Source organism: Lissotriton helveticus, chromosome 5_1 (genome assembly GCF_964261635.1).
Source record: "Lissotriton helveticus chromosome 5_1, aLisHel1.1, whole genome shotgun sequence".
Classification (NCBI taxonomy): domain Eukaryota; kingdom Metazoa; phylum Chordata; class Amphibia; order Caudata; family Salamandridae; genus Lissotriton; species Lissotriton helveticus.
Genome location: NC_136065.1, coordinates 80,498,076 through 80,523,091, shown reverse-complemented (window position 1 = coordinate 80,523,091; position 25,016 = coordinate 80,498,076). Strand labels below are relative to the sequence as shown.

General features: G+C 46.8%; 1 protein-coding gene across 1 annotated transcript in view; it reads left to right on the top strand.

Moving 5' to 3' along the window:
- LOC144754165 (E3 ubiquitin-protein ligase TRIM39-like) overlaps nucleotides 1-14,538 on the top strand; it is a 78,136-nt gene extending 63,598 nt beyond the window's left edge. Inside the window, exons 6-7 of the mRNA XM_078641747.1 lie at nucleotides 3,298-3,350; nucleotides 13,772-14,538. Coding sequence (XP_078497873.1) covers nucleotides 3,298-3,350; nucleotides 13,772-14,283 — 565 coding nt within the window. The 3' untranslated portion in view covers nucleotides 14,284-14,538. The remainder of the gene's footprint in view (nucleotides 1-3,297; nucleotides 3,351-13,771) is intronic.
- The last annotated feature ends 10,478 nt before the right edge of the window (nucleotides 14,539-25,016 follow it).

Here is a 25,016-nt window from a genome sequence, read left to right as displayed (position 1 = left end):
CCTCCATGGAACTGACCTTTTCCGACATTTTGTGGAAGTCCGCCCTGATCAAAGTAATTTCGGTAGAGATCGTGCCCACAGTCGCTTGCACTTGCGTGAGCGCTCTCATGACATCGTCCAGCGTCGCCTTCTTTCCCCCGGCCGCATCTGCAGACTTGCCGGCTGGCGTGCGTCCGTCCAAGGGGGAGGAGGCTCCCTTGTCGCATGCAAACTTGTCTATACGGGTCTGAGTTGTGCCGCCCTTGCTGCCCCTACCCGCCATGCTGATTTCCACTGCGGCTCACTCCTCTCGTCTTCTAGGCCTGTCCTGTGCTGTGTTACGTGTGGAGGGACTCTTATTTTGGCACTTTCACTCTCCACGTTATTTGGGACTTCGCCTACCCCGCCGACTTGACACTCGTGATCAGACTGTGTCCACTGCACCCCCACCAGCTCGAGCACGCCGTGCCCCGCTCCTCGCAGCCCAGTGGTGATGCCGGCACTTGTAGCCGGTTCAGTGGGGGGTGCGCTGTTCCAAACGCTCTTGCGGGGATACACAAATGCGGGGGCTCGTCTCACCCGCTCTGTACCGGGCAGACAGGCTGTGTGGGTGGCTATCTGCGCCCCTGTCTCTCACTCACGGGGTCCTTCTGTGTGCTTTGTGACCACACGTCGTCTGCCTGAACTGTGACTATAGTAGTCTCAGACCTGCTGGGCTGGTGGTAGCCTGACCGTGGTGCCGCAGTCCACGGGCCCACTACACGCGCCTCAGTGCGGTGCTCTGACTTCCTCTTGCAGTGCCTCACCAGTGTCTCATATGGGATATGGGCAGTGTAGTCCACTCTTTTCTCCAAGGGTCGCTGCTCATTTGAGGGGGGTGTATGAAGCCTCGATTTCCCAGGGCATTCACTGGACTTGCCTGTTTCCGGGCCGGGCGTGCCGCTTTTTCACTCCTTGTGCCTGTGTCCCTGCCGTTTCAGAGCCCAGTCATGCGATGCCGGCCCCCCGCGGTCCCGCGTATCTGCCGGTGCCGGCCCTGATGTTTCGGGCGGAATGCAGCTCCAGTCGTCTTCCGAGCAGAGCAGTGGGTGTTCGGATGGTGCGAGGGAGGCAGAGCTGTGTGCCTCCCACCAGGTGAGGAGTCTCCGTCCTCTGCCACCCTACCGTTGGTAGCGCCGCTTCCCTCCGTGGGCCTGAGGCAAATCGGCTGTCTAGCGCGGTTATGGTACCCACCTTCCAGCCCCAGTATGCCGTCCCAGGTGCGACCGGAGTCTTCACTCGGGTCCTGATCAGTTCCGCCTGGTCTAAGATGGCGGTGTCCTCTTTACTACGGCGGCCCCTTCAGGAGAGCCTGATCCCGCAGTCCGGCTCAGTTGGTCCCAGTGACGTTGCCGCTAATCATCCAGTGTCTGCTCCGCTTCCTGAACGCTCCTCTCAGTATCCGCATCAGGTTTCAGGGCCACCGCTACAGTTGCGGACATCGGCCGGGCACTTCCGGTCTTCCTCGCCCGGACCAGTGTCGCTTCCGGCTGGGCAGTGCTGCGAGGGTACTCCCCGGATCTCAGCCGTGTCGTAGGCCGGAATGGTGTCGGTGCAGTTACCCAGTTCCCGGTGTCGGACGATTACCAGAATTGCCGCCTTCCGTTCCGCCCGGTCCTAGGCGTCGGGTCCCACCACTGGAGATTAAATTAGAAGCGGATTAGTAGCCGGATCGAGGGAGAGGCCGTTTCAACCTCGGAGCTTGTCCCTTATGCTGCCGCCAGGTTCGGCTGCCAGCCACACCCCCAGGCTGAAACCTATTTGAAAGAAATCACAGAGACTGCAAAAAGGAAAAACCGATAAACATCAAGAACAGTTAAAATCACCACTACGATGGGAACCCGGCTATAAGTGTCATACATGAACAGTATGGGGCTAGAGGCTAAAAAATGGGAAGGGGGGGTGGGAATATTAAGGAATTCTAATCAAACATGATGTAATATATGATTATGTTTGTAACTACAGAGAAACAGTTATTTATATAGAGGCCTCTCTCCCTATTTTTCACTTTTTTCACTTGTTGTCACGCAGGGCCAGGGAAGGGGAGTGTACTGAGGCGCACTGACCACACGGACGCCCACACCTGGATCCCACCGGACCCAGGACGCCTCAATGGGTGGTAAGGGGGGGGGATGGAAGACTCAGGTGGGGTTTGGTGGGGGGGAAGGGGGGGAAGGGCGGGGAAGGGGTGATGGTCAGGCAAGCGTCCAATACTAATCTAGACATGTAGGTAGCTCAGCTTAGGCAGGAACACCAATGCCAACAGAAATGTCACAAACAGATGATAAGTAAATTGGCCATAGAAATATTCAAAGATGACAGGAAGGACCATCTAAAAACTAAACTATGACACCATTAAAAATTGCATCAATAAATATATGTGGATTAAATGATATAAGAAAGCGGAAAAATTTATCTATATGGTTACAATCAATGGGGGCGAACATAATATGTCTACAGGAAACCCATATTGAGGCCTCACACACACATATGTTAAAATCTCTGGGGTTTAAGCTGGTATGCGCAACGACCCAAGGGGCTCGGATAAGGGGGGTGGCTATCCTGGCCAAGGGTCAAGGACATATATTCACAAGAAATAAAACAGATAAAAACTGGCGATGGGCAATTACAGAGCACCAGGACATGGAGGGGAGGAAAAAAAGACTGTACGTTTTGAAAAATGCTATCTTAGATAGTCTTACCGGTGTTTGACTTAATTAAGCAACACACACATGATAAATCATAAATTACTCTTCTCTAAAGCAGTCACGGGCCACTTGTTCATTACCTGATTGGCTATATATTCCTAACTAATGTGGCATCTGAATTTATGGTGTTTTCAGAGCACGTGTAACCCCTCCAGCCATGTGCATTATTGGGGCCAATCTCCGGCTTTGCGTACTTTATATACACAAGACTCCACCAGAAGCAGATGTAACCTGTTAGTCAGCCCCCCCCCCCTCTCACTGAGCTGACCACCGCTCATAGACGACCCAATCTGAGGCACTCTGTGGACTCACACGAAGCACGCTGGTCTCACTGAGCTATCTGCCATAGAACACCCACATCCTGTCATAAGATGTTAAAGGTACTTTTGGATATCGTTCGAGCTTTGACTGTTGTGTATGAACAGTAACTCGCACTGAGCTCTAGTCCGCAGCCGCTGCTCTTAATACTGAATCTTGTTTCAAATACAGGACTTATGTGATGTTCATCCTTTGTTCCTGTAGCTGTCATTGCTCTTTAATACAAAGATGATGTGTGTGTTATTTATTACAGGTGTAATAAAGTGAAGATTCAGTGCCCAGAGATGGTGGTGAAGAGTTATAAAGGTAAATATCATTGTGACGATTAGCTCTGTATGTTATGGTTCATGAAAATGATGTGGTATGGTATGGTTTTGTGTGGTATGGTATGGAATGTTATGTTCGTATGGTATGGGATAGGAAGGGATGAGATTGTGTATGGTATGGTATTGTATGGTTTGGAACATTATGATTGGATCTGATGGTGTGGTGTGCTATGGGTTGGTATCATGGTGTAATATGGTATGGTGGGATGGTGTGGTGTGGATTGGTGTGGTGTGCTATGGAACGGTATGTCATGGAATGTTATGGTGGTATGGTATGGGGTTGGAAGGGATTAGATACGATTGGATGGTGTGGATTGGAGTTTTATGGAATGGTATGTTATGGCGGTATGGTATGGAACGTTATAATGGGATGGTGTGATGTGATATGGGGTGGGATCATAGTAAAATATGGGATGGCATGGAATTGCAACTCAGAATTTGTCATGTACTGCATAACACATTCTGTGTTCCAGAGTTCTAGCTCCAACAGTGACCTAACACATTCTTCTACAATGACCCAGCACATACTGACCTAGGGCATGCACCTACACTGACCCTAGCACATGCATCTACACTGACCTAGCACATGCACCTACACTGACCCAGCACATGCATCTACACTGACCTAGGGCATGCACCTACACTGGCCTAGGGCATGCACCTACACTGACCTAGCTCATGTACCTACACTGTCGTAGTTCGTGCACCTACCCTGAGCTACCCCATGCACCTACACTGACCCAGCGCATACTTCTACTCTGATCTAACGTATGCACCTATAGTGACGTAGTGTATGAACCTACACTGACGTAGCACATGCACCCACGCTGGCCTAGCGCATGCACCTACACTAACCTAGCGCATATATCTACACCGGTGTAGTGCATCCATCTACAATGCAGTGTAGTATATGACTGGTACCGTATACCTTGGAGTAGATCTGTCATTCTGTACCATCAAATGCAGTGTACTGACTAGTACTGTATACCTTTGAGTAGCTCTCTCGCTCTGTATCATCTAATATAGATTACTAACTAGTACAGTATGTCTTGGATCAATTCTGTTTGCTGTACAATCTAATGCAGTGTACTGGCTATTGAATTATAGCTTGGAGTAGCTATGTAGCTCTGTACCATCTAATGCAGTGTACTGACTAGTACTGTACTCCTTGGAGTGGCTCTCTCACTCTGTAACGTCTAATGCAGTGTACTGAGTTGTACTGTATACCTTGGAGTAGTTTGCCATCTAATGCGGATTACTGGCTTCTACTCTATGCCTTTGGAGTAGCTCTGTGACGCTTCACCATCTAATTCAGTGTTCTGACTAGTACAGTATACCTACTAGTAGCTATCTTACCCTGTGCCATCCAATGCAGTGTACTGACTAGTACTGTATACCTTCTAATAACTCTGTACCATGTAACGCAGTGTACTGACTAGTACTGTATACCTTCTAATAACTCTCTTACTCTGTACCATCTAACGCAGTGTACTGACTAGTACTGTATACCTCTATTAGCTTTCCTTCCCTGCAGCATCCATTGCGGTGTACTGAATACTACTGTATACCTTTGAAGTATTTGAAGTAGCGTTGTCACTCTGTGACTTCTAATAGAGTGTACTGACTAGTACAGATCACCTTCTAGCGCCACTGAGATGCACCCCAGTTGCAGAACATTTTCCCCAAGATTTCTCATCCTTTTCTACCTGAAGGACAGCTGTCGAAGCCTGGTTTATTTTTGAGAAGCAGCTGCACCGCCTTTTCTTTCCTCCTAGTTCTTGCTTCTGCTCTAACTTTGCTGCTTTAAGACTCTTATTTTCCAGTAGTGGGGAAACTTTCAGTAGTAAGGTTGGATCTAATTGTAATAAGGGTTTGTTTATCGTGTCACTATTTATTCGACTGGTGTCCTTTTTGATCACTGTGAGTATCTGGCGCCTGAATTCGGTCCAGCTCCTCTCCCAGTGAGTTAACTGATTCTGTTCTGTTAGCGGTTATTTTTTAGGTCTCGCCTATGCAGCACACATGCACTGCTCTAGGAGGGCCTTTAGCCATCCGTCTTCACTTTTCAAGCGCTGCACTCGTGCTTGTGGCGGCATCGACCTTGCGGGATCGAATGCGGCGTGCCACAAGCACAAGTGCTGTGCTTGAAAAGTGAAGACTTCACGAGCACGCACGCACCACTCCCAGGCTTGTTCTGTTAGTTGCTTTCTCTATAAGCAGAGAGAAGTGTGTATATAGATTTGCCACAAGGCAGCGTGAGCAAGCGGAGAGCGCATTGGAAACATGAGGCGGCATACCCGATCACCTCCAGCCTCTGACGGCGTGTTGCTGGGCAACCGAGTACACCGCCTGCACTCCCAGGTGAAACATTTGCACCCTTGCTTGTGTTGTGTGTGAGCATCCGAAGAGTAGCGGTGCTGTCCCACAGCACTTTGACCAAGTATACAATGGCGTTGTACTACTTTGGCAGAGTTTGGGACTATTTTGGAATCTATTTAAGAGCGCTTTTCACAAGCGCAACTGTTTATCGTAAAGTCACTTTTCACAACCACTACTGTGCGCCCGCCCACTTTTTGTGCATGCAGCTCTGCACCTTTCCTCCCTCCTCTTGTGCTACATGTCCCTTCGTCTAATTACCGCCCCCGCTTTTTGCTCCACCATGAGACTGCCCGTAGCTCCTCTTATGTTGTTCATCCCTTCTGCCATTAGCATACCTTGCCCTCTCCTGTGGCCGTAGCGGATCTGCTAAGCAGCTCCTCCCGTTCCTGGCTCCATTATTGCTGCCCCCGTTCTCTGTGTGGGCTTGGTCAGGGAGGCATTTTCAAGTTGAATACAATATACACGTTCTTCATACCCCGCAGACGCACCGACCAAGATACGAGATGTCCATTAACTTGATTAGGATTCTCTAATTGTGACTGATTGGCATATGCAGCGGTAGTGCTGTGGACTTCAGGCAATATTTATATTTGTGATTTTCTTTTTGCTTGTGTCGCGGCGCAAGGTATTAAACTGTTATTACGTCCATGTACCAGACCGAGGTCAAGACAAAGAGTCACTGAAGGTGATGCACAGCTGCTTGTTTATTGTCTCCGTTTCTGGGACACTTTAGCATCAAAGTCGGGAGCTTCTTGACAAGATGGTTGTTCTGAATGGACAGATGACATGGTAGTCCCTTTAGTGCAGAAGTCACTTTGCAGCAATTTCCACAGCTTTATTAGTTGTCAAGATAGACTGATTAATTTGACCACACACGTCACCCCTGAGTGCCTGCGAATGTGGGTTTAGGGATCATAATGAAAGACTTGTTCAGAAGGGGTAAAGGTTCGAATCCCTGCAGTCCATTCTGTTGATCAATAGCTTTGATTGCAACGATTTGACTACCAGGCATTGGCACGTTTTGCAAGTTATGCAAGCTCATACTGACCTGTTGCTGTTCACAGATTTGGCTATGGGCAGAATCATAGACATCAATACACCAAAATGGCAGGTGTAGCGGAAGTGACATCACACATCCTTTGACCTTAATAACATCACATTAGGGGATGCCTATGACTACTACTGACTCCAAGGCATGGTGAATAGTGGCACGGCTCATCGTCCGCCATGCTAATTCAGCATCATGTCAAGGGAAACAGTGATGTGGCACTCTCCAGCTGTGATAATTGAGAACACGAAAATGGTGAAAGGACAAAAAAACACAGACTACTCTTTCAAGGAACTTGGTTCCTTTATTCATGCAGTACATAATGCAGGAAATTGACATGCAACCTATCTCTTTGTGTGGGTGTGCAACTCTGATCATGCCAATGTCCACAATTCTTCATTCTTCAGGAAGTGGCTTAGTCAAACGAAGGTGTACTCCAGCCTTCCTGCTCCTTCGAAGTATAGGTGATTTCACACAAGATGCATACACTTGGCTGTCCATTGGTTTCTGGAGGGAGGGAGAATGAGAGATAGGAGAGCAGTAGAGGAAACAGGTAGGAAAAGGAAGGAGATCAGTTCTGACTACTAGTAAACCCTGCTGATAACTGTAGGGTCTAAATAAATACAGGACTCCTCCCAACATGGGTGTGCTCCTCCCATCATTTAATTAAGATCTACTCACACATACATTTGGTACTAGTTAGGCTAGCCATGTAAACGACATAGATTTACACAGGAAAAGCTGGTAATCGTTCTCTGCATGGTTTGATCAGCTGCTACTAGTCGTTGTCTTGGCCGATTCATGGGACTGGTCCTCGTATGAGTGTATCCCTACCACACATCAGTGAGCAACCTTCCGAATCATGTACAGCACCCATCAGGAGACTTGTTACCCGGATCTCTTGCACAAGAAAACGCGTGGAGTCGGTCAATTGAAAGAGAGATCTACTGAGCTGTGATCCTGGCCCAGGGCACTGCTCAAGGCCTCGCACATGGTCACAGATGATCTTAATGGTGATATTACATCACTATTGACATTTCTGATGATATCACTAAAATCATGTTTGCTGACAGTGGGAATATTGCTGTTTAATTGAGTGACCACTGCAGGGACATCTACATGTTGTGGTAGTGCAACCTTCTCGCCAATTTTAATGTCTGATTATGTGTATTGGTGGAGTTTCAAAGACGTCAAGCATTATCTTTAATCAGTCAAGTGAGTGACTTTTATTGACGAGTGCAAAACAGATTTTTTTGATAAGGCTTTATTGTTGACTGCAGCAATACATTGTTTTGATTGTTTTCCATGCTGCCTTAAACACTGATCTTGATTAAGGGAATAAACAGGGCATTTTCTAGTCAGCCTAAGACTTGCTACCGATCGTGTTTTCACGCTACTGCCCCATGTTTAACAACACTGAAGGGAACATTTTCTGTTGAGGTACAGTGTTTACAATTCATCACTGTATTTGTGTTTGAAAGAAAAGATATTAAAATAAAAGCAAATATCCCATCATTCAACACAAAATACCATTCCACATAATTACACTCATAAGACACAATCTCACTCCACATAGTTCCAGTACACTCAATACCACATAATTACTATCTGCATAATTCCACTGCACGCCATGCCACATAATTCCACTACACAAATCCACTCGGCACAATTCCGCAACTAAAAATTACAATCCAACCCACATAATTCCACTACACAACACATGCATACACGCATATAAAATGTGTTTTACACAGGTGAAGCACATTGCCATTTACAATGCCAATAGCTCTAACTCAAACAAACGCGAGACCTATTGCATTTCCAATGCTTGTATTGAATGTTCCCTGTAAGATGAATGAATGAATATACAGCTACATAACAAGAGCAGCTTTGTTTTTATTCGATCATTAGTGCTCGAAATATTTGTGCAAAAATGAACCTCTTTGTGGTCGATGCTAAAACAAATTCAGTTTGGGATGTATCCCTAAAGACATTTACTAATTCAGTGACAGCACGGCATGTAATGCGGGTTTACCCATCGTGAATTTAAATGCCCAAACAGCAATCTTTTTTATTTTGATATCTCTATCAGTATTTCATATAAATAATATCACGGCAGTGACACGATGTTACACAAGGCCCTTTTCTGTTTCTGGATAGCGCATGGTATACTCTCCTAATGGGAGCTTCTTTGTTATTCACATGCAAGGGACTTAAAGCTTGAGTAGATCATCACTGCCATTTGCGTTCAAGGTCCCACAGCACTGACACAAGTGCACATAACCCGGAAACATCCCACAAGGTTCGTCTTCATAGTAGAAATGAGTTGCAGCATTTTTTGTTATTTCTTTTTTAATACAGGTGTTCAATTATACATAATATAATCCTAATTATATATAAGCTAACAGAAATGGCAATAGCTCTTGCTAAACACTTATAAGGTCCAAAAAGCGAGACCTATTGGCTATTCCAATGCTTGTTTTTAAAACTGGGTAGACATGACCAGACTGACTAGCATGCGGTCCACTCTTTCCCAAAATGTGACTTTTTGCTATGTGCTTTCCTAAGCCTCTTACGCTGTCTTTTAGTCGGTTGTGTGATGTCTTCAAGTGGGTCGCACCTTAATAAAGTATGGGTAATATGGGTTACTGGTTCTCCCAGATCTATTCTAGTTTTGCGAGGTGGACAAAGCAGAGGGACACCACAGCTTTCAGTTCTCATGTGGCACCTGCTAGTTAACGACCTTTCAGCTCCACCGCGCCGCTGTTCCGAAATTACTTCACTCAGCTCCACTGTAACCTTTCCTAATTGTGTTGTTTTTTTGGCCAGGAACTTTATTTGGAGCACAATTGTCAGAATTGGTTGGCGTGGTAATGTCCACTGTTCTTGGAGTGGTCTTTAACTGCAGCTTAATGCCGTCCAAAACAGAGTCTACAAATCTTGGGAGTGATGCCAGTTTATCTAAAACTGGACTGCAGACACAAGCAGGAACATATTGTGTGTCAACTTGTGCCCTCTGGAATGTAGAGAGCTATTGTATTTAATAATTCCACCTAGATGTCTGACTTACTAGACTGGTACGGTAAGGCTTCAACGACATTTTGAAAGGAACTAAGCAAAATATCCCACGTATTGTCGTTTCGTCCGCAACAAGGGGAGTGGCGGTCCAGTACTTCAGCTTGTAGGGAGATGTCTGGAGACAGTGATAAGGGGGGGCAGCAGAGGTATTCCTTCTCCCTGTACCAACACAGGCTTTGCCTGTGGCTCCACCTGTGAGAGGATATGTCGCATTCAATCGAGTCTTCCTCCAGAACTCAAATGGAATTCAACAGCCCTATTAGAGAAATGCCATTGGTAATTTAATGTTTTGTTCCCTGGACAGGATCCTTGCCGTCCAAGCCTGAAAGTTGAGGTTTAAAGCTGTTATCGTTGGAATTAAATGGTTGGTGCACCTCAACTATCACTTGCCCATCCTTGACCTTTGTCAGGACAGTGTTTGGCTCTATTACACATTCAGCCGCCAGTGGCCCAGTGGAATTAAGAACCAGTCCCTCAGGAACTTTATCCAGCTCAGACTGCAAAATCTCTGGGTCATTATGACTTCAATGAGCTGAACACCTGACTTTGCCTTCTCTCCATGGCTCAGAAGCTCCTTTTCGCCCAGTCCTCCCACTGGAAGGCAGGTTTTTTAGTTTTCATTTCTGCGGAGATAACAGATTTGAAAGATATCTTCAGAGTTTTGGGTGTTATTTCGGAAAAAACAGGTTAAAATGCACGTAGCAGGCTTGTAATCCACTTGCCTCGTGATGATATGTAAGTAAAGCAGTCACTGGATTCCTTAAAAAAAAACAAATTTCGTCTCCATTTCCCCCTGTACTATTTTGCTGGTAGTTTGAACCTCTGCTATAATTGAAGGTAATCCCCTTCTTGTTCAATCAATCAATCAAATAAACTTTATTCGGTTTCACAAAAGTGAACCATAAAAGGTACCCCCCTACTTGTTTTGTTGTAGCCTCTGCTTGCGTGGGTTTATTTTTTTTTTAATATCAACCGATTGGAACACTTTTGTCTACGCCGAGTAGTTATTGGCCTGTTCTTCCTGAGCTCATAGTGAGCTCATAGTGGGCCTATCAACCTCGCTATACTGAGTATCTAAATTGACGCAGTAAATATAATAGCCGTCATGTGGTGATTACCTTCGCGGGTTTTCCACTTTATGCGCTCTCAGGGACTTAAAGATTACACTGCGTACCCCACGTAACCACAAGATGGTTACTTCAACACGCAAAGTCAGACACAAGTCTTTGCCCCAGCAAGGCTATTAGTGGGAGGTTTTTTTTTCACTGGGCCACTGGCGTGTTGGACGGTCACCTACAGGTGCCGACATCCAAAGGAGCATGCGGCACCGGCCTTGTGCCAGCCGCTCTCGCGCCTCTCGGAGATTACCGCAGCACTGGCCATACTTGCAACCAGTGGCGTAACGAAAGTTAAGGGTGCCTCCCTACAAGTGACATGGAGGGGACACATTCCGCATTTAATCTGGAGCTCTCAGGCCTGAGTACTGTGCTGAGGGGCCCCCTGCAGCCCAGGTTCCCCCTGCACCACAGGGGGTGAGTGGGCCTTTGTTTGCCACTGCCTGCAACCACCTGCCTCCTGGGCTCTTGAGTATAATCCCCAGCTCTAGTTGCCTCCAGTGTCACTTACTTCTTGTTGCCCCTGTATCCTCACCGGTTCACCAGCCACACTTCTTGAATTATCCTGAATATCCCAGCTGCAAAGGGGCTGATGCTGAGCAGAGCGAGCCTGAGCTTGCTAAATATCCCGCGCAGGGCCACACTACCGCTACTGCTGCCCACGCCAGTGTCTTGCTGCAGGAGCCCTTCTGCTGAGACCTCTCTGCCAAGGGACCCGCTGGGACCGCACAGGCAACTTCCTCTTCGGAGCGGAGCCGTGGGGATGCCAGCGCAGGCTGGTACAAGCTCTGAGCTCTAGCAATGCACCCAGACCGGAGCAAGGGCCGAAGGCTCACAGGAGCTGAGCCTCTCCGATCCGTTCCTGGGATTGCGGTGCATCTTCGTATCACTCGTGTCACTCATTACCATCTAATACAGTGCACTGACTAGTATTTTATACCTTCTAGTAGCTCTACTACTCTGCACCATACCTTTGGAGTAGCTCTGACTCTTTGCCATCTAATGCACTGTACTGACTAGTACTGTATCCCATCTAGTAGCTCTCCTACTCTGTACCATATATTATATATCACTGACTAGTACAGTACGCTTTGGAATAGCTCTGTCACAACTAATCCAGTGTGCTGACTAGCACTGTATACCTTGGAGTAGCTCTGTTGCTCTGTACCAACTAATCTCGTGTACTGGCTAGTACAGTTTACCTTTCAGTAGCTCTGTCACTCAATACCATCTAATGCAGTGCACTGACTAGTACAGTACACCTTCGAGTAGATCTGTCACTTTGTACCCTTGAATGTACTGTACTGACTAGTACTGTATACCTTCTAGTAGCTCTCTCTCTCGGCACCATGTAATATAGAGTACTGACTAGTACAGTACTCTTCTTGCATCTGTTACTGTGTGGTAGTGTGGTGTAGTGTGTGCTGCGAGGTGCAGTGTAGTGTGTAGTACAATGCCTTGTCTATGTAGTGCAGTGTGATGTTCGGTGTAGTGTGTGCTCTAGATGAATGTGTGATTTAGTGAGCGGTCTAGTGCTGCGCGCTTTAGTGTAGTGAGCAGTGTAGTGCTCCGCACTTTAGTGTAGTGAGCAGTCTAGTGCTGCACGCTTTAGTGTATTGAGCAGTGTAGGGCCACTCACTTTAGTGTAGTGAGCAGTCTAGTGCTGCGTGCTTTAGTGTAGTGAGCAGTCTAGTGCTGCATGCTTTAGTGTAGTGAGCAGTCTAGTGCTGTGCGCTTTAGTGTAGTCAGCAGTCTAGTGCCCCGCGCTTTAGTGAAGTGACCAGTCTAGTGCTGCGCGCTTTAGTGTAGTGAGCAATCTAGCTCTGCGCGCTTTAGTGTAGTGAGCAGTCTATCTCTGCGCGCTTTAGTGTAGTGAGCGATCTAGCGCTGCACGCTTTAGTGTAGTGAGCAGTCTAGTGCTGCACGCTGTAGTGTAGTGAGCAGTCTAGTGCTGCACGCTGTAGTGTAGTGAGCAATCTAGCTCTGCGCGCTTTAGTGTAGTGAGCAGTCTAGCTCTGCGCGCTTTAGTGTAGTGAGCGATCTAGCGCTGCACGCTTTAGTGTAGTGAGCAGTCTAGCTCTGCGCGCTTTAGTGTAGTGAGCAGTCTAGCTCTGCGCGCTTTAGTGTAGTGAGCAGTCTAGCTCTGCGCGCTTTAGTGTAGTGAGCGATCTAGCGCTGCACGCTTTAGTGTAGTGAGCGATCTAGCGCTGCGCGCTTTAGTGTAGTGAGCAGTCTAGTGCTGCACGCTGTAGTGTAGTGAGCAGTCTAGTGCTGCACGCTGTAGTGTAGTGAGCAATCTAGCTCTGCGCGCTTTAGTGTAGTGAGCAGTCTAGCTCTGCGCGCTTTAGTGTAGTGAGCGATCTAGCGCTGCACGCTTTAGTGTAGTGAGCAGTCTAGCTCTGCGCGCTTTAGTGTAGTGAGCAGTCTAGCCCTGCGCGCTTTAGTGTAGTGAGCAGTCTAGCTCTGCGCGCTTTAGTGTAGTGAGCGATCTAGCGCTGCACGCTTTAGTGTAGTGAGCAGTCTAGCTCTGCGCGCTTTAGTGTAGTGAGCAGTCTAGCTCTGCGCGCTTTAGTGCAGTGAGCAGTCTAGTGCTGCACGCTGTAGTGTAGTGAGCAGTCTAGTGCTGCATGTTTTAGTGTAGTGAGCAGTCTAGTGCCGCGCTCTCTAGCGCTGCGTGCTCCTTCCAGGTGTGGTGTAAATTAATCATATGTAAAACAGAAACAGTAATTACGGCCTTTCTTTGTGTCATTAAATCTCTAATTGTGAATCTCTTCTCTGCAGTGATGGTGACTCTGGATCCTGACACGGCTCATCCTGCGCTCCTCCTGTCTAAGAGGGGGAGACGAGTGAGATGGACGGGCACAGCACAGCGGCTGCCGGACACCCCCAAGAGATTCACCTCCTGGCCCTGTGTGCTGGGGAGCGAGGGGTTCACCTCCGGCAGACATTACTGGGAGGTGCAGCTGCTGCAGGAGGGGGTGCAGTGGCATGTGGGGGTCGCAGCAGAGTCTGTGGACAGGAAGAGAGGCTTCACATGGTCACCTGAGGGGGGAGTCTGGGCTGTGCAGGGGTGTGGGGGTCAGTACAAGGCTCTCACCTCCCCTGAGACCCCTCTGTCCCCTCGTGAGAAGCCCCTGAAGCTGGGGGTGTATCTGGACTACGAGGGGGGGCGGCTGTCCCTGTACAATGCTGTCTCCATGGAGCTTCTCTACTCCTTCCCGCAGGCCCCCTTCACACAGAGGCTCTTCCCGTACTTCTGTCTCTGGAGAGGAGCGGAGCTGAGGCTGCTGTGAGAGCTGCAGGGAGCTTCAGACCCTCATCCTTCCCTCCCACCCCCTACAGGGGAGGAACGGAGCTGAGGCTGGTGTGAGAGCTGCAGGGAGCTTCAGACCCTCATCCTTCCCTCCCACCCCCTACAGGGGAGGAGCGGAGCTGAGGCTGGTGTGAGAGCTGCAGGGAGCTTCAGCCCCTCATCCTTCCCTCCCTCCCTCCTACAGGGGAGGAGCGGAGCTGAGACTGGAGTGAGAGTGACACCCCCCCAACTGTCATCTACAGTTCAAAGAATCTTCAAACACCGACATTCCAAAGAATCTTCTTCACAAGGACCCTCACCAGGGGCAGAGTCAGCACAAGCAGCCAGCGACGCCTACACGTGGACAGAACCACTATCTTTACGCGACTCTTCGCACCCTGAGGAAGAGAAATCCACCTAATACGAAGGAATTTCAATATGAGAGTTCCATAAACTTCCTGAATACTACACAAGTTGTGTAAGTACCATATCCCCCTGTTTTGTCCTGACGAAAGCTCCACAGACCCGGCTGGGCCCAGGTGAGCTGAAACATGTCGACTACTTTTGAGAAAGATATTATGATCTGGTAACTCGATTTATAAAATATACCCACAAGTTTTAACTATCAGTGCCTACCTCTTTATAATAAATTTTGGTCTGGTGAGACACTGACTTTTAATATCCCTCGTGACTGCTCCAGTTACATTTGTTCAGCTGCTGTCCTAAAATCCCTGGACACTTCTACTCTTACCGGAGGTTGCCTCGGGTGAGGCAGGCATACAGCACGTCCTTTTGACAACCCGATGACTATGCCATAACGCAACAGAAGGGGCGGACAAAAAGATACACCGCAACGTAACATTCTAAGCGTTTATGAGGGTTGTCAATAATAACACATGGTTATAGTAGATACCAGTGTCCTTTCCTATTTGATTACTTCAGAATCCCTCCCACATGTTGCCATGACACCCAGAAGCCTCACATGAAACTGACTGCTTCATATCTCTTTTCCTTGTACAATTTTAAAACAAGGGCAGGAAATGTTTGCTGTGTGAATCATGCACCAGACATCATGTAACATATGATAAAGTCTCTGTAAAATACAATAAAGTGTATTTCTTTCACACATGGAGCGTTTTTACATTAATCTGCACATTATAGCGCTGCGCTGAGAAGTACTTATTGAAAGTGATTGTTTTTAAACATGACCCTAGAAACCATTGCAGCCCCTCCTAACAACAGTGCTAATATTAGTGACCTCAGAGGCAAGACAGTTGTGACGTGAACCCTGTGTGTAACCCAAATTCAGGGCGGCTTTAGGACAGTGCGACCGGTGCAGCTGCACCTGCGCTAACCTGGGAGTGGCGATGTGTGCAGAAATAACTTTGGGTTTTAAAAGCACCTGCTGCTTCCTTGTGTGTCCAGCAGGTTTCAGGCAACAATAAAAATGTCAAGATAGCGAAGGTGATTAATGTTTCTGCTGGAGAGAGATCGAAGTTTGGTCTGGTCACAGTTTCAACTCATCCTTAAGTAGCGCAGAGGGTTAATATGCCGGCTGCAAAGAACGTGTAAATGCAGATCACAGAATGGTAATCCTCATAGGTTTGTGTAACATTTCCTATAGACTGATTTACACCTGTAAGAGTCATTGCCTTTGTTAATGTATGTTTGGTGTAAAGTGCTCTGACACCCACGAGTTGGCATAAGTAGCGCTATAAAACAAAAGACATGCGTATGAGAGAGGGACTGTACAGAGATGAGTGCCACTGTTGGAAGGTGGGAGTGAAGGAATATTTGGAAATGGAGTCATGGGGGTAGGGGCGCGTAAAGATATTGTCACACCTGGCGCCTCTAACTCTAAAGCTGGCCCTGCCCAGATTCTTCTAGATCCATTAATTCAAACGCAATCGTTTTTTGTATCGCTGGTATTCTAAACTCAGTTTTGAAGGCGCTTTTATATGGGATAAGGAAGAAAATGAACCATCGGTAAAATCAAATATTTTTCTAGGATCACAAAATTTGGTTACGTGGTGAAGCCGCAATTAATCCAGGTGTTCTAGTTTCCCTTTGGACAAATTACCTACTAAATGGGTATCTATTTGTCTCTCCTTTTTACCTTAAATGTTAATGCTTTTGTGATCCATCACCTGTGAATTAAGCTGATATTTCTTCGCCAGGGTTTAAAACTTCTTTCTGAGGACAGTGTGTTTGTAACGTGAGCATGACGAGGCCAGTGAAGATGTATCACAACACAGAACTATTTTTAAATATTGCAGTTCCTAAACTGCAAAGATTCCATCACAATTACAGACCATCATGTATAAGTTGTTTTCTTGTGAAACATCTGCCCTGCTGCACAAGCCACTATTGTAATTTACGAAATGTGTATTGTGCAAAGATATGCAGATTCTGTGAACAATGTGCAATAATGTTATATTCCAGCAGCACAAATACAACACAGTAGCCTCCTGCGGGGCTTTCATGACTCCACAAACATTCCAGGTCGCGCAAACATATTGGGTAGAATTAACTTGTCTGCAACATTTTTTCCAGATGTTATTGTGTATATACAGGCCATCCTGGGTTAAAAGTAGAATCTATTTTTGTCATGAAACTTAAAGAAGAGCAGCTACATGTGTGACCCTCGGAAGCAAACCTGCCTTTCAAGCCAACCTCACATGCGTGCTGGGACTGAGATAACAAGGTACTTAATAGAAAGCATCAAACTACAAGTCCCATAATGCAAAGTGCTGTTGATACAAAATGTCAGAGGTTGGAGGGGTCACTGAGAGTGAGGTTTTGACACCAGGTCAAGCAAAGCAGAATGATTTTGCTATGAGTTTTAAATGCTGCTTCCTGGACGGCAGGAATATTGTGTAACACTCATCACCTCTTCATCCTTTTCGGGGTTTCTGCTTCTTTATATCCTCGTCTTTGCTTCATGGTGATTGGATGTAATTCTTGTCTCTTGAGTAAGACCTGGGCTGAGTATGTTCTCTTTCAGCGTTAGTGTCATGACGTCCTTTTATGAGGTAGCTCAGTCGGTTGAGGCACATCTGCGGACCCATGATCTAGACGTCACAGGTTAGACTCCTGGCAGGGGCTTCTCTGACTTTCTAATGATTGTACTGTATTGTATCATTTATATAAACCTTCATGCTGTTACCAATGGCTGCAGCTGACGTCACTGAGAAATGGACCTCTGAGCCCTAGACATTCATTTAAGATCATTATGAATTCTGGGATTGTAGTTTTAATTTACTTCAGCACAAATATTAAGGTTATCAGATTAAAAAGCGTTTTACTGGTGATAAATTCATATTACCAGCGAAACATTTTGCAAAAACATACTAAACAGATCAATTTACAATACTTTCAATTATTGAACTTTTTCCAGGAGCTCTGTGTCAATCTGAGGTAACTGGACTCAAACTATAACAAAGAGAACCTGTTGCCACTGGTGTCCTGGGGCTTCACCTTACTGTGGGCTCCAAGACTGAGCACCAAGTGAACCCCTCACCCCTGGACTCAGAGTAGTGAAGTTGAGCAGTCCGAGGCTTACTCAAGGAGAAGGTGCGGGGTTAGAAATCAAGAACTCTCTAAAGCAGAATACAGTTAAATGATTGTCCAGCCAGTGCTTTTACTCGAAAAATGAAAGGTGCTTTAATCACAAACACACAACTCGACAACGACTGTACACCAAAAATAGAGGGGACAGACAGATGCACCTAGTGATACTCTGGAGGTTGGGGTTGGTCCATAGGAACACTCATGTAGACAGTCCTGTCCCCCAGTGAATGAAGATAGAACAACATTTGTACATAGTGCGTAGAAGGGCCTTGTACATGAAGTTCGAGGCATTGTGTTAATGTTGTGTGAAGCTGGATGTGTAAACAAAGCAGTTTCAGAGAAACTAGTCCAACATTGCCGTGCACGTAAATCTGTGCAGAAGGTCACGGCAGAAATGTTTGTGGAAAATAGGACAATGTAAGAAACGAGCAGCTTCGCTACATGGGCCTCATCCAGGCATATAACAGTATCGTGCTGGCGCATAGAATGTGCTGTAGGACAGTTGTGAATGAGGACAGGTATGCAATGGGACAGTTATACAATAGGACAGAAGGATGAATAGGACTTGGTCCTCAGGCTCTCACCGCTCTCTCTGGGTCTGTAGTTAATCCCCCCTTTACTTCTGGAATGGGCTGTGCCAGTTATGGAGCTGTAATGGTGCCAATGTCTGTGGTGGTCCCTTCGTACAAGGTCTCAGTTCACACTGAACCTTAATTCTCGTTCTCTAGAGGGTGTTCTCACTGGACTCGTCAGGGGGCGCCGCTCCACTAGTGCACGTGCTCACACACAGCTCCTGGGGGCAGCCAGGCTGACTATGCCTTGGCCCTACCTTGAGCACTTTCCCCGTTGGTGCCCAGACGCATGTCTCCAGTCCAGGTGAGGGGCGAGAGAGAGAGAGAGTGGCAGAAGTGATGGGTAGAGAGGGAGCGAGAGAGTGGTTTTATTGGAGGGGAATGGGAGAGTAGAGAGAAAGTGGTAGAAGTGAAAGGAGAGGAAGAAAGAGAGAGAGAAGGGAGTGAGATACACTGATGTGGAGAGAAAGAAAGGGGGAGATAGGAAGGACGTGGAGAGAGAAAGCGAGAGATCGAGGAGTGTAAGAGAGACAGGAGGAGGAGGTAGAGAGTGGAGAAAGAATGGGATAGAGAAAGAGGGTGAGTGGTGGGAAACAGAGAGAGACTGCCAGCAGTCAGTCTACAAGACGAGTGTCTGCTCAGATGAAGGAGCTGCTCGTCTGAGGGGTGTCCGGCTCCCACCGCCTGTGATGGACTGAAGTGACCCGGGCCATTGGGATCTGCATTAAGAGGGCACCATGCTTCTGACCTGCCCAGCGAGACCCTATGGAAGAACAGGTGTGTAATCTAGCGCCAAGGTGCCCCGGCCTGAGGATCATGGCAGCCCAGTTAAAATGCACCAGATGAGAGTAGCTCTCCCCTCCACACCCCCCACCCCCATACCCCACACCCCTCAAGGACACAGCAGCAAAGCTGAGGCTGGTGTATGAACTCTACTCCACCCCCACCCTACTGCAGTAATGAAAATTTAACAAGGGGCACAAGCAGAGATGCTGCCACCAGGGCCAGTCTCTTGCCGCAGAGTGAGAGGATGGTGATAGTTTTATCCAGGAGGGTTGCACTTTGGATGCCCCCCCCCACTCAGACCTTAACGATCTGTGTGTCATGTCATTGCACAAGAGGCTGACAGTGAGTCAAAAAACCATCCGTGACTATCGGGGGGCATTCCTGTCCTAGCATCTTATCATTTTAAAATTATTAGGTACACACATCCCTCAACTTCCTTCACAACTGACCCGTAACACTCTTGCCCTCATGAACTAGGGATCTGCACATAACTCGGCCAATCCCCTCAATTTCACCTTGCAGAGACCTCTGTAAAACCAGCCCTGGCAGCTCTACCAGTGTATTAGAATCCTGACATGAAGTACCACCCCTAAACAGGTGATCACTCCATCACAAAAGCTGCTGATGGGGTGTTACACGTCTTTACCACGACCGATGCCAGCGGCACTTACATCAAGTGGTATGCCGATTTAATACCAGCCCTTGCTTGCTTATCCCGTTTGTGGAGGGTGGGAGGTTATGGAAGAGGACAGCTGAGGTCCCAAAAGTGGCAGGTTACGGATTTAACTGTGGAATGTGCTTCCACCAGTTTTGCTGTTGGTGTAAATGTTGTGGCTGTGTGCGGAGACATCCGCTTACACAATGTTTGGACTGTTGACTGTGGGGGAACAGTAGGAGTGGTCCCTGGCCGGGGGCAGCAGTCTGAGCCTTAAATGATGGCTTGACTGTCATGTTATCCAGAGAGGTAAGTGGCCGTCACACTCAAAGGGGGTTTCAGTGGTGGTTTAACATTGAGATATCAAGGCCCGCGACAACAGTGCTGGTCAGCTTTAGTCAATGATGAAGGAGAAACCAAGGAAAGAAGTGGAGGAAGAAAGGATTGCAGGTCCAGGTTTGAGTGGTCATTGACAGATTTGATGCTGTCTCTTTAGGGGGTAGTTCCAAAGAAAACCCCAGGGGAATATTGTTTAGTTCACTCACCATTTATCGTGGCCGGAGGGGGCTTAAGTGAATGGATGCAAGACTCAGGAAGATGCAACAGAGCAGTGTGATGCATCAGTTGATACTATTAGTTTGGGGGAAAACAGGTAAAAATGTTACCTTAAGTCGATATTTTACATAATGCCAGTTCCTATAGTGGAGATTTCTTTGCTGGGGATGTCATTTGAAGGGACAATATATGTAGACTGAGTTTTGTCCAGGGGTTGCGCAAATTCTTGTCCTCTTTTTGAATTTTTCAGCACCTTATAATGTGGTTTGTCAAGAAGAACTGGTCATCGGCTAATTTTCATTGATGATTTCTTGTTTGTTGAGAAGGAGGTTCATTTAATTACCGAGAAGTGTTGGGCATTTTTCAGGACTTGGCAGAGGTTTTTGGGGTGCCCTTAGCCCCAGAAAGACAGAGGGCCTGAGTACTGTATTGATTTTTTTCAGAATTGTCACAAAGAAGATGCAGGCGAGATTGCCAGGAGACAAAGTGCAAGAGATTGTTTTATTGGTAGAAGTGGTCTGCAAAGAGCGGAAGTTGGCGCTCCATAAGGTTAAATGCTTGTTGGTGCCTCTTAATTTTCCATGCAGAGTGGTCAGGGCTTGCAGAATGTTTTGTACAAGGTTGGGCTTTGCCATGTCAAGCGTGGATTTACTGCACCATAGAGGGTGAATGGCAGTTGCTCCTCAGTCATATCTGCATGTGTGCTAGCTTGTCATTGAGAATTTAAACAGAGTAAGCATGTTTTTGCAGAGGACGAGACAAATTGACATGTGCAGATTTTGTCTGAGCAAGAGGCCCTTGGTTGTGGCTTGTTCTGGGGTGGATGGCGGTGTGCAGAACAAAGACTTTTTCACTGGTGGTTGCTTTGGTCGTGTGTTGTGTGAAACTGATGAACGTAAGAGTAACGTTCAACGTGGATAACATATCAGGGGTTGAGTTGTTTAACAGAAGGCAAGGACTTGAGCGTTTCGCGGCTCTTGTGGAAGAGTTGTAGGGTTGTCTGTATTTCAATATTGCTTTTAGAGCAAATCATATTCCTGGAATGAGCAATGATGTTGCTGATACTTCTTCTTGTTCGCGGTGGAAGAGGTTTCGAAGTTTCGCCCTAGAAACGGAAGAGATGACAACCAAGTTGCAACAGGACATCTGGTCACTGGGGCCATGAGAATGCTGGATCTTGCCGAACATTCTGTATCAGCAACTACTAGATGATCCTACTGAAAGGCTTGGTGGGAGTTTAAATATGGTTGAGGTAGGAAAAAAGGGGGGAATAAAGTCTGGAACTGAGTAACGAGGACATCATGCATTTTTGATTTTCTTTGATTGACAGGAGCTTATCAGCTGTTACCATTGCTGGGAACCAGGGAGGTTTGTCATCCATGTGAAGTTATTTTAGGGATATGACCCGGGGGCTTAGGAACTGGTGAGGCGTGTAAACTTGTCATTTCACTTGTTGACAAATTTAATTTGGGTGTTGGGGTTTTGCTGTTATAACAATTTTGAAGTTAAAATCTTTTGGTCTTTACCTGATGTTTTTATGGTGTCTGCATTGTTGGGCTCAAGGAAGAGACCAGGTGTAAAACGACAAGAGGTGGGGATGGAAGATATGTTTTTGAAAATAAGGCTGAGCGTTCCAAAACTGATCATAGAGGGATCAGGAGATGGGTTGTGTTGAAGACGGGGCTTGTCACAGAGGCAGGTGGACTTTTGACAAATTTTACAATTTCCAGGTGTGTTTAGGAGATGAGGTTGTTTACCCTACTGTTGGTGAGACAGTGACTGCGGCCAATTGCGATTCTCCTATTAACATGACCAGAGAATCTGGATTTCATTAAAGACACGGAGGCTGACATTATGCATTTATCCTTTAATAGCAACTCGCACAGCCGCACTACATCATAAAGGATAAAGTTCTAGAGTTAAAAACACTGAACAAAGGATGTATCCAGGAGATGATCTGCCTCTTTTAAAAGAATCGCAGCAGGAAAGAACTTCAAAAACTGAGAGATCCGGGTAACAGGAAAGAACTTCATAGGCTGAGAGATCCAGGTGGAACTTGGAAAACATCATGGAAGGAACTTCAGCATGTCAAAGGCCAGCCGGCTAAACGGAATTGTCTGAAAGAAAGAAATGAATAAGAACCAAGAGCCTAAAAGAGCTAACTCGTCACATAGGCATAATAATAGATTAAAAACAATTGAAGCAATCAATAAGATCCTGAACAAATACAATATATCAAAAGATGTAATAAGTTCATAAAAGACATCCCTAAAGTTGTAAAAGGGAGGAGGGAGGGATGTCAGCCTCCGTGTCTTTAATGAAATCCAGATTCTCTGGTCATGTTAATAGGAGAATCGCAATTTCATTACAAGACCGGAGGCTACATTATGCATGTTCGTAGCCCCGAAGGACCACCTCAGACATATGCTCGATAGGCTTGCAGTAATGACGAGCAAAGGTATTAGCGTTTGACCAGTCAGCAGCTTTCAGGATATCATCCAACTTACCACCTGACCAGAAGGATTTACTGGCCATAGCTCCTCTGATAGAATGTGCTTGAAACTTAGAGAGGTCTATACCAGCAAGTTCCATGGTAGATTTAACCCATCTAGCAATGGAGGTGGAAGAAACAGGTTTGAAAGGTTTCACAAAGGAAACTAGAAGTTGATTTGCATCATTAGGGCGTAGGAGAGTCATCCTAGCGTCATATTCCTTCATACAAGCAACCACACAAAGTTTAGGCAAAGTGTCGAAACGAGGGTAAAAGATAAAGTCTGACATTGTTTTGGTTCTTCTCAGTAATTCAAACTTGACACCAAACATATCATAACATCTATTTGAAATGTCTAAGCTTCTGATGTCCGATACTCTCCTACAGGAGATTAAACATAAGAGTGTGGCGAGTTTAAAGGAGAGAAACTTTCTATTAAGGGAAGGGTTATCTGGCCAAGAACAAAAAAGGTCTAAAATACACTTGACATCCCAAAGGGTCTGGTATTTAGGTCTAGGGGGTCTTCTTAGTCTAATACTTTTAAGGACCCTACAAATGATAGGATTTTTACCTACCGATTTACCGTTGATAGGAGAATGACCAGCAGAGATTGCGGATCTAAAGCAATTAATAGAGCGATAGGAAAGGCCTCTGTCAAATTGTTCGACCAGAAAATTAACGATATTCACGACAGGAGTCTCCACGGGATCCAGACTCCTTTCCAAGCACCAATGAAACCATTTCTTCCAAATGTTGTTGTATCTAAGGTGTGTTCCAGGTGCCCAAGATTCTCCGAGAAGAGAGAGAGCTGTCGACGAAAGTCCAGACAGCTCGTTGGATTGCCTCACACTTTCCAGGCAAGAAGGTTCAAATTCCCCTCGAGAATAAGATGGTGATCTTCCCCGTCTGCGTTTGAGACCAGGCCTGGAGAGGCTGGGATCAGAAAGGGAACGTCGCATGCCAGTTCCAGGGCTGTCGGGAACCAGGCTTGGGACGGCCAAAAGGGAGTTATTAAGATCAGGGGGCATTGATCCGATCTGACTTTCTGAAGGACTCTCTGAATCATGGCGAAAGGAGGAAAGGCATAACCCAGGAAGTGGGACCAAGGTTGGAGAAACGCGTTCACAGCAAGAGCGCCCGGGTCTGGCATCCAACTGAAGTAGTTGGGAAGTTGGAAGGTAAGTCTGCTGGCAAATAAATCCACGTCTATGGGACCCCAAAAGTGGAAGAGGGAATTGAAGACATTCACATCGAGTTTCCAGTCCGAGAAGTCTATAAGGAATCTTGAATTCCAGTCTGCAGAAATGTTCGATTTCCCGGGAAGATATTCCGCCCTGAGGGAAATTTTGTGTTCCAGACAGAACATCCAAAGTTTCCTGGCAAAATTGGAGAGATCTGCAGATCTTGTCCCTCCAAGGCGATTGATATAGGCCACAGCGGAAACGTTGTCCATCTTCAGAACAACGGACCTCCCTTGGATGGAGTGTTTGAAGCTCATAAGAGCGTATAAACCAGCCGTCAATTCCAGAAAATTTATGTGTTGAGAGGATTCCGATAGGGTCCAAACCCCACCGGTGTCCTGGTCTCCCAAACGAGCACCCCAGCCATGAAGACTGGCATCTGATTCTAGGACAAAGTCCGGGGATGAGCCGAAGATAGCTTTGCCGTTCCAGGCGTCTAAGTTCTCCAGCCACCAAAAGAGCTCTGCTCTCGCATCTGGATCCAGAGACACGAAGTCCCCATACCACAGACCTGAATTGAGGGCTCTTCTTTTTATTCTCTGAAGTGCGCGGTAGTTCAGAGGTCCCGGAAAAATAGCCTGGATGGAAGAAGAAAGGAGCCCAAGTAGTCTGGCTAGTTCGCGGAGCGTTAAAGACTCTTGTTTCAAGACAGACCTGATCTCCTTCCGGATCTTGGCAATCTTCTTGGCAGGAAGAAGGAGAAGGCATTTCAAGGTGTCTAGGTTGAAGCCGAGAAATTCTATAATTCTGCAGGGAGAGAGGATGGATTTTTCTCTGTTGATGATGAATCCTAGGCTCTCTAATAAGTTCATGGAGGTCTTTAGATCCCTTAGGAGGTCTGAATGGGATTGGGACATGATAAGG